The 11235-nt window shown below is 26.5% G+C and overlaps 2 protein-coding genes across 2 annotated transcripts; one reads left to right on the plus strand and one right to left on the minus strand.

Moving 5' to 3' along the window:
* Window positions 1-937: 937 nt before the first annotated feature.
* PmUG01_13050100 (DNA repair helicase, putative) lies at window positions 938-4327 on the plus strand (the record flags this gene model as incomplete). The annotated part of the gene is made up of 1 exon (XM_029007504.1): window positions 938-4327. One exon carries the CDS (start codon window positions 938-940, stop codon window positions 4325-4327), a length of 3390 nt encoding a protein of 1129 aa, XP_028863886.1.
* Window positions 4328-6105: 1778 nt separating this feature from the next.
* Window positions 6106-6721, minus strand: PmUG01_13050200 (Plasmodium exported portein, unknown function; the record flags this gene model as incomplete). Its single annotated transcript, XM_029007505.1, has 2 exons — window positions 6106-6275; window positions 6589-6721. 2 exons carry the CDS (start codon window positions 6719-6721, stop codon window positions 6106-6108), a joined length of 303 nt encoding a protein of 100 aa, XP_028863887.1.
* Window positions 6722-11235: the final 4514 nt, after the last annotated feature.

Genomic DNA, 11235 nt, shown 5'->3' on the forward strand with positions numbered 1-11235 from the left:
TGAAAATTTTTGAAGGCCCGATTTTTTTTTTTTTTTTTTTTAATTCATAATTATCTATGAAATTCGTTTAAAATAATACCAAAATAATGCACTTATTTGTTTTAAAATATCACTCAAAACATGATTATATGTATAGTATTAAAAAATATTGCTATTTAACGTTTTCATCCTTTTATTTAATTTTAATATCCTTAAATTTTTTGAAGGAAATAAGTGAATGAAAATTTGTTATGCACGTTGTGCAGAAAAAAAAAAAAAAAAAAAAATATAAAATAAGCGAAAAGGGAAAAGAGGAAAGAGACATGCGAACAGAGAAAAAGACGTGCATAATTTTTTAAGCGCGAGACGCGGATTCAAGTCTTTCTTTCTTCATTTCGTATGAACTATGCGTCTTTCCATCCTTTTTTTTTTTTTTTTTAAAAGACAATATGCAAATTTATCGACATTTTTATGGCTACATTTTAATTAATTTTTAATATATTATTAATCAGCTTTAAAATTATCTTAAATTAGTTTCCTCCCCTCTCTGACGCAGAGAGAATAATAATGTACATACTGCGTATTACATATATGCATACATATATGTATGTATGTATGTATGTATGTATGTATACGCCTGTAAGTGTTAACGTCAATGCGTGTACATGTCCAAGAGTTATAAAAGCCGCCTAAGTAAAAACTTCTAATTCCAGTCATACGTACCTAAATAGATATGTAAATAAGGACAAACACATAAATATATATATATATATATATATGTATATGTATATGTATATGCATATGTGTGTGCACATCTCTCTTGACTTAACTCTACGGGGATATGCCTTCCAACTTTTGGACAGTAAGAAGAGATAATTTTACGCGTTATAGGTTGCTTCTACAGAATAAAGGATGACACTGGGAAAATATTTGTAAATGTATATCAGTGTGAGTAAATATGAATAAGGTAGAGCAAAAAATTCATAAGAGATACAAAATAGTAAAGAAGGAAGAAGTGAATAACCGATATACCATTAACGATATAGAAGTGTATTTTCCGTACGAATTGTATGATTGTCAATATAATTATATGCTAAGTGTATTAAATGCCTTAAAAAAAAAAGAAAATGCAATTTTAGAATCACCTACAGGGACAGGAAAGACGTTATGTTTGCTTTGTGCAAGTATAAGTTACTTAGTTGATGTTTTAGAAAAAAAAGGGTATTTTTCGGAAAATATAAATATCAGTGAAAATAATAAAAATGTATCATTTGAATTTAAGGAAAATAATAATAATGAAGAAAGTCCAAATAAAATAGTAAAGACTGATTTTCCAAAAATTATATATGCATCTAGAACCCATAGTCAGTTAAAGCAAGTAATAAAAGAATTAAAAAATGTGTATTTTATAAAAAATAATGAAAAGTATAAATTATTAACAACTATATTAGGTTCAAGAGATCAGTTATGTGTTCATAATATTAATTATACATATAAAGGAACATTGTTAAATAATATGTGTAAGAGAACAAGGAAAAGTGGGGAATGTACATATCACAATGGATTGAAGCATTTATATAAAATAAAACATTTATTTACTACTCCAATGGATGTAGAGGCCTTAAATGAAATAGGAAAAGGAAATTCTGTTGGACAGAATATTCATTTTTGTCCATTCTATGCAACTCGAGAAATTCAAAATGAATGTCATGTAATTTTATTACCTTATAATTATCTCTTTGAAGAAAGTACTAGGAAGATATTAAAATTGGACTTGGAGAATTGTATCATAATAATAGATGAAGGACACAACATTGAAAACGTTGCAGAAGATGCTGTGTCGTTTAAAATTAGAGATTCAGATTTGAACATATTTTTAGAAGCAATAAAAGCTACATTGACAATACTGGACAAGGTGAATGATGTCGATAAAGAAGCGAAAGAGAAAATAAATGTAGATGAATTGTTCATATTGAATAGAAGTATAATAGGTTTAATTACGTGGTTAAACAATGAAAAATTAGAAAAAAATGAAAGAAAAAAAATTAAAGAAAAACATAAAACATATGAAGGAAAACATATATTTGAAATATTTCAAAATAATAGTATAAATATAACCAAGGAAAATTTCGAAAATTTTAATACTTTATTAACTTCTATGGTTGAACTGTTAAATAAATATATGAACGATTTCAAATTATCCCAAATGGATATTAAAAATGTTAATAGATATATATCCTCAATAGATAGTATAAGAAAATCGTTGGGTATACTGTTTAGTGATATTGTAAGTAATTGTATAGAATATTTTCAACTATATATTAATGAGGAAAAAGTGCCTTACACCGAATGTAGTGATGTAAATAAAGTATTTGACAATATGAAGAAATTCTCTAAAAATAAAACAAAAATTATGTACGATCAACAGAATTTTACCATGTGTAAAAATATATCATTATTATGTTTTTCTGCTACAGCTAGTTTATGTGGAATAATTAAAGAAAAAGTTAATTCTATTATTGTAACCTCAGGTACTTTATCACCTATTGAACCATTTTCCAAACAGCTAAGTGGTAATTACTTTTCTTTTAAACATATTTTAGAAAATGATCATGTTATTAAATCACATCAGCTGTTTGTTGGATGTATGACTCATTATAACAATCAAATTTTACTGTCAACATATGAAAATAGGACTAATGAAAATTATATAAGAGCATTAGGTAATTGTATATTTGATATTATTATATGCATACCGTTTGGGGTGTTAATATTTTTTTCTTCCTACAGCTCAATGACTGAAACAGTGAATGTATGGAAGAGGATGAAAATTTTTGATAAAATAAATTCATACAAAAAGATATTTGTGGAACCAAATAAAGCAAACGATTTGAAAGATATTTTGACTGAGTATGAACATATCATAAAAAAAAAAAAAAAGGGAGCTATTCTTATGGGTGTATGTAGAGGTAAAATATCAGAAGGCATTGATTTTAAAGATGACTGTTGTAGGGGGGTTATAATATGTGGCCTCCCATATGGCAATATATATGATAGTAAAATAATATTTAAAAAAGAATTTTTGGATAATTTTAATTACGATTCGACCACAAATAAAGATCTTACTACTCCTTCTACCACTGATTCGATTAGTTCATACAATACTGTGTCGTCTAAAGGAAATAAGTGGTATAATGAAGAAGCTATGAGATCTATTAACCAATCCATAGGCAGAGTTATAAGGCATAAAAATGATTATGGTTCAATATTTTTCTTGGATTCCAGATTTTCAAATAGTCAAAGAATTAAAGAAATTTCAAAATGGGTTAGGACTCATTTTCGTGTTTATAGAGATATTGAACAAATACAAAGTGATATTGATAAATTTTTTGAATTATTCAAAGGGATGAACAACCGAATGATGGAGAATAACGACAGCTCGACGGATAATAAGGACATGCATAGTAGTAACAATGGTAATAATAGTAACAACACGAACTGTGCCAATAATAATATTGGTAACAGTAATAGTAATAAGGAGAAGGGGGAAGAGTACGATAAAAATAGTGCTCTGGGAAAAATAGGAAAAAATTTTCAAGATTGTTATATTAAAAATGAAAAAACGAATAAAAATAAACATGACTTTTCTCAAAGTAAATTTGTTTTTAACCCTTCCAAAAAAATGAAAAATCAACCTAAAATTCTTAGCATGATACAAAATATAACGAAGGGGAAAAACCAGGAAAAAAGTATTTACATAGACAACGATAATAATAATCATGGTGCCAATCATAATGACAATCATAATGATAATCATATTGATAAGGAGCAAAATATTTTCAAAGCACATGAACAAGAAAACACCTCCAAGTTAGACAGCGCCAAGTCGCTCATTTCATCCTTTAGGGAAATTTTATCGAAAGAGATATACGACAAATTTTTCGAGCTTATCAAAGATACAAAGAAAAAAAGTAACGAAAATAAATATGAGATATTAATAAATAACATACTTGGGTTGGTCGTTCAGAATTTTGTTGAAGTAAAAAAAGGGGAAAAAGTAAAACAGCCAGGGGATGAAGATGTAGATGTACTTGTAGATGGGGCCGCATTCCAAGGGAAGGATGAAAAACAAAAGACACGCGTAGTTTTTAATGATATTATGAATGATCAACAGTTGAAAGATATATGGCAAATGCTAATTAGACTGATTAACAACTTTTTCCCAGCAAAAGAAAAAGAAAAATGCTTTTTTATTCTTCAAAAGATATTTAAGGAAAGGGCAAACAATTTTAATGAATTAGAGAACTATGTGTACAATTACAGGCTAGAAAAAATTGAGATTATCTAAAGAAGGGTTTTAAAAATAATTTCAATATAGCTGTGATATGTAGGTGCAATGTTCACGGTGCAAAACCCGCCCCTTGACAGGTGCAAAAATTGGAAAAAATATATGTCGTCCTTGTGTATGTGCATTCATATATGTACATGTATGAGTATATATGTATATGCATGCTGGAGGTCCTCTATATACCACGTAGATGGAGGATTTGCTTAAGAGAACTGTTGCTACTGTGGTAATTTTTATTGGCACCACTAACGTTCATTTTTGCTTTAAAAAAAAAAAATAAAAAAATTAAAGCTTTTTTTCTGAAACACCTTTCCTTTTTACGAATTATGGAAAAGTACGTAAGTGCATGTTACTGTATTAGCCCCATATGTACAAGCATATCTTTTAATTTACCAAATAAAATATAAAGCGTTTTAAGTGTAATTTTTTTTTTTTAACCGTTTTAGCTTCCAATTTACATTTTATTATCAATTTAGTAGCAATTTTTTTTATCATTTTATCGTATTATTAATTTTATTATTTTTTTTTTTTGTATGTGTCCAAAACAAATATATATATATTAATATGGCATATCCTATAACACAATTTTCAGGAATTTTTTTTTTTTTTCATCTACCCAAGCGCAACATTTTAAATTGTAAGATTTTTCCCCTTTTTTTCTTTTACTATTTCCATATTACATAAGCATATATTAATGCAAAATAAAAAAGAAAAAAAAAATGTCAGCTAAAAATGTAACCAATATGTTGAGGCTAAAATTAAAATTAGCATTTAAACAGGTTATTAAAGGTACCCAAAGGTGAAAAATATCAACTGCTGTTATTGTGTTCAAAGACGTAAAATTAAAAATAAAAAAAAAATAATAATTTTCAACACTTTCGACTACTTTTAAATAACATATATATTTTTAAAAAAGTGTATATATGAAATTTATTAAAAAAATATACATAAAAAATTAATAAAATACTACAGCACTTTTGGAAAAGATAATTTAATAATATTATATAAACGTAACAGTGCATTGTTGTATAAATTATTTTTTTTCGAAAATGAAATATGTCTTGTACTATTTTCTAAAGGGGAGGTAACGCTTTCATGGTGAAGGTGAAAAATTACACTATCTCGTTTATGTTTGATACTTCGCTGTAACTCCGCAGCTGCATAGAGAAAGAACAAAACGAGCGGATGTACAAACGAGTGAGAAGACAAATGAGAAGATATATTATGAAGAGACAAGTGGGTAGACAAGTGAGTAGACATATGAGCAGACAAATGAGCAGACAAATGAGCAGACAAATGAGCAGACAAATGAGCAGACAAATGAGCAGACAAATGAGCAGACAAATGAGCAGACAAATGAGCAGACAAATGAGCAGACAAATGAGCAGACAAATGAGCAGACAAATGAGCAGACAAATGAGCAGACAAATGAGCAGACAAATGAGCAGACAAATGAGCAGACAAATGAGCAGACAAATGATCAATTTTTTATAAAAGTGCGCATTCGATAAAACCACAAATGAACTGTTTCTTCCTAGTCTTTTAAATGATTACCATCCGTCTTTTTCTCTTTCTTATATATTTTCTATACATAACTCTTATTAACAGTATGAAAAGACAAATCAGAAAGATGGTAATAAAGGATAAAAGGAATAAACTTAGAAGGCTAAAAAAAAAAGTGGAAAAAAAAATTAATTCTTAATATACTCATTTGAACTTATGGGGTATGGTCGACTTGTAGATAATAACACATAACTGGTCATATTTATTTGCGCATTTTACCTGTATGTTTCGAATAACGCATTAACTTGTTCATAAAATGAATTATCATTTGTATGCGCGGAAATGACTCCAGGTTTATCTTGCGCCAACACTTGATGAAGTTTATCTCTAGTTGGTATAATTGGTTCCTTTTCTCTTAAACTATTTTTTATTTTTCTCAGAATATCTAAAAAAAGAAAGAAAATGTGATGTATGAAGTAACAAAAAAAAAAAAAAAAAAAAAAAAAAAAAAATAGTCAATATCGTTTCTTCCCCTTCATTTATTATCATCTGCGTGTAGCGTGTGGGGGCATCTGCACAAGTATAGTGTTACATTTAAGTGCCCTTATATGCATGTGTATACTTACGCATGTGTACACAAAAACGACGCAAATAATAATATATGGATTATTATATATATATATATATATATATATATATATATATATTAAATAAAATGGCATACAAAAAAAAGTATGTTTTCCCCTTTCCATCATTACCTTCTCTGTTACTCTCGTACTTTTGTAGAAATTTTTTTTTTTGTCTTTCTCGTAAAGTATTTTCTGTAATATTTTCTAAACTTAAATTATTTTCTGATAATGAATGCAATGTTATTCCTTTTGCATAAGCCATTAATTTTTTTTTTTTTTTTTTTTTTGTTACAGAGAAAAAAAAAAATTAAAAATGGTGGAATTTAACATATTTTTTTTTTAATATTCTCAAAAAAGTTGTTCTGCAAGTGCGAACGCGTATATGCATATGTAGCCACATACACACATACACACATATATACGTACATACGTACATATGTACATACATATATACATTCATACATACGTACATACATACGTACATACATACATGCATACATACGTACATACATAAATTCATACATACGTACATACATAAATTCATACATACGTACATACATAAATTCATACATACGTACATACATACATATATATATACACCTGCACATACATATACATATAATAACCCGTTCACATCAGCAGACTCATAATTGAAAAGAATAAAAAATTAAAAGTATAAAAAAAATATATTTAAAGCTAAATTACATGATTTTTTACTTAAAAAATTTGTTTGTTTTTCTGTCTCTCCTTATATTTCTTCAATCGAAAAAAAAACTTTTACCAATTCAAGTAAGACAGAAAAAGTGAAGGAGACGAAGAAATTGAAATAGAAAAAAGCGAAAGAGCAAACTTTTTTAATTAAGTAGAAGGTCATTCTTCAATTCAAAAATAGGCAGAGATGATCAAACATTCTTATCCAAAAAAAAAAAAAAAAAATACACATATATATTTATATACATATGAACAAACAGTCAAACAGACGAAAGGACCAAGTATAAAGGAGACGTCCGTCACTCCATAAATTAACTCAAAATAATAACGGCAAACTCTGCCCCTTTATTTTAACGCTTATATGTTATGTTTGCATGTATACACCCTACCACATATATATATATGTGCATAGTAGAACAGTATTAAACGCTTCGTTCATCTGGGTTATTTTCTGCTTGTCTTATGAGGGTAAAGCACATGTACAATATATATACCAAAGTTTTAAATAATATCATTACTTATATTAAAAAAGGAAAGAAGTGGAAAATATATAAAAAAAAATAAAAACAAAAATTATTTACCAGTAAACATTACATATGTGGTGACCAAATACTAGCATTTTTTATATGAACTTTTTGACGTACTAGTGATTCTTATTTTTAGCTTCCCTTTATTTTTTAAAATATGTTTTTTATTTTTTTTTTTTTTTTTTTTTGCTTTATTTGGTTTGTCTTTTCCATCTGATTTGTCGGTTTTATTTTTTCTTTTCTTCCCTGCATGCATATCAAAAGAATTGAACGACTTTTCATGTAAATAAAATTAAAACGTTTCTGAGTTGTTAAAAAAAAAAAATCGCTAGAAAAAAAAAAAAAAAAAAAATATTAAATCATGTTAGGATAAAAAAATACGTACACACAACTTGTTATTTTTATACATACATTATTTTTTTTTAATTTGAAATATAGTTTTGAAATAGTGAGATGACAATCATATAGCTGATTTTTGAAAAATTTAAGAGGTTAATCATTTTTGCAATAAAAATATGATAAGCTGTAAAAGAAAAGAGAAATAAGGACCCTTTTTGTTCAGATTTATAATTTATTTGCCTATTTTTAAGTCTGTATGTGTATGCGTATGTATCTTTATATCTGCAAATATATTTATGAGTAAATTATTACGATCTTTTTATGCTTTTTCGAAATGGCTTACAATTTCGTTTAACTATTTATTATAGCATATTTTAAGAGAACTACATACAGTTAACATTCCTGTGAAATCAGTTTATGAGAGGAAAAAATGTTGCCATGTTTGTTTGGTTTAAAATATTAATACCTTAATAATGAGGAGTAATTTTTTGGGAAAAAAAAAAAAAAAAAAATGATAAACAAAATACTTACAATCAAAATGATGCTTTGTCATGTATTCTAGTAGTTTTTATTTTATTTTATTTTTCTAGACCTTCCATTTTGCATGTATTTATACGCACATCATTTAAATTGCTGTATTATGTCTGAAGTCAACGAGCATAAAATGACCATAATGATTTGTGCAAATTTTACATAACTTATTTAATAAGAAAGAATTATATATAATAATTAGAGATCCTTTCTTACCTTTCTTTATTAAAATTTCGAAATTTTTATCACGTCAAAAAAACGCAAGTCTTCCTTTATTCTGACTTAACTTCACATAGCATTATTGTAACGGCATAATGGACATCTTTCTTCGAAAATCTATTTTGCATATACATAATGAGAAAATGTGATTTATCTCAAAAAAAAAAAAAAAAAAAAAAAAAACCAGCACATAAACAAGCATTTAAGCAAACGAACATATGAAAATATAAATAAATAAGCAAATAAACGAATAACGAAAAAACGCAAGAGTGAAGCGAATAAATTGTGTGAAAACGAAATGTTAAACGTGATAATCTTTTATAAGTCGGGAAAAAAAAAAAGAAACCTTTCCTAATGCAATGAGAAGAGCTTTTTCTCTTGTAGTAATAAAAAAGCAAATAGTAAAAGTGCTATGTACTTTATTTTTGAAAACACTTCCTTTTTTAATGAATGTTCATGTATAATTGCAATTAATAAAAGGCAAAAGATCCATATTTATATTAAATGCTTAATGTATAAATACCCTCTCTGTAATTTTAGAATTTAAAAGACGTAAATTATATCTACTAAGACAACTGAACGTATGTCAAAGAAAAAAAGAAAAAGAAAAAGAAAAAAAAAGCTATTTTTAGTACATGCACCTTGCCATTAATGGATAGAAACTTATATATATGTACGCGCATGTGCATAAACATATATACGCATATACGTATACACACATATATATATATATTTACATCTGTGCAAGAATGCGCTCTATATTTTTTGTAAAACGCGAAGGGTGAAATGATTAACTTCCTATTGTCTATATGAGTTACGTATACATACATATGTACATATGCATATATACGTGAAAAAAGAGAATTTTTTTTTTTTTTTTATATATATATATATATATAAATATATATATATACATATTTATATATATATGTATGCATGTACACGTACACATACAAACAGTCACCATTTAAGCTGATGATCTATCATTTATAAGAATAAAAGAATTGCAAAATTATTAGCGACCCTCAAGTATTTTATATACTTTTAAGTTTTAAACAGTTTATTGTTTGTTACGAAAACAATCAACTTGGATCGGTTTACTTTTTTAAAAAGTTGGGAACACCCAGAACGACATAAAAGTAAATGCGCATAATAAAAATATATATATATATATATGTTCATATTTATATGTACACCTATTCAAGTATATATTTATGTACATACTTACATATTTATGTTTCCCCCGTTTCATGGTCGTCCACAAGAGACGTCACTTGCTTTGAATAGACGTTTAATTTTCAGAATATAAATGAACATTAACATCTTCACATTAAAACATTAAATAGTAGTATGTTTCTAGCTGTCATATATAATAATACTTTTTTTTTTTTTTTTTTTTTTTTTGAATTAATAAAAAAAACAAAACAAAACAAATTTTAAATAATAATAAATATTAAATAAAAAATACTATTAATGTGTACTAATATTATAAATGATTTTTCCTTTTATTTTTTAAAATATAGCGTTGTGCCAATTTTTTGTTAAATTTTCTCTCTTTCATCATCTTTGAGAAAGTGCATATAAAATTAATGAGTACTTAACGAAACATGTAAATGTAAAAGTTTATGTAAATCTGAGTTTACACATAAATGTAAATATATATGTTATACACGCAAAGAGCGAACGTGCCAAGGGGCAAGCATATGTGCGTTAGTGAGACTTCGCTTGCATTTGATTGTTTTTATTAAAAAATCGCGCTGTCTGAATTACGTTCATAATAATTCTGTGGAAAAGGAAAACTATAAAACTTCAATATTATGAGTGTATAATTTTTTCCTTATGTAGAGTGAATTCGAGTATACCCAGTAAAACGAGTACCCCTTTTTCGGTCCGTATATACAAATATTTATGTGCACATATTCGTAGTAATACATAACATACACTAATATATGTGCTTAGAAATGCATGCACACATAACCAGCCTTTATGAGAATTTTAAGAATACACTGCTCTCATGTATGGAAATACTTTTTTAACATCAATATTTTTGCCCTCTTTTTTTTTATAACATTTTGCTTTTATATAGTATTTTTTTTTTTTTTTTTTAGCTTTTTTTCACAAATTTTTTTTTTTTTTTTAATTTAATTCGATCGAGAGGGTAATGAAAATATGTATATATATATATATATATATATTTATTTATTTATTTATTTATTTATTTACATTCATATATATATGCATATACTCATGCTAAAACAAAAGTTAGCACATCAATTTTGCCCCTCTTGTGCCATATAAAAAATAACATACGAATAACCATAAGCATGTTTTCATGAGTTGTAAATTTATTTGATGTCCTACATCGATGAAAATAATAATAAATAAACGTCAAGAGGAAATAATTTTTTTTTTCATGATGCTATTTTATAATTTATAAAAATGAATACTA

The sequence above is a fragment of the Plasmodium malariae genome, assembly GCF_900090045.1.
Source record: "Plasmodium malariae genome assembly, chromosome: 13".
In the NCBI taxonomy this organism is placed as follows: domain Eukaryota; phylum Apicomplexa; class Aconoidasida; order Haemosporida; family Plasmodiidae; genus Plasmodium; species Plasmodium malariae.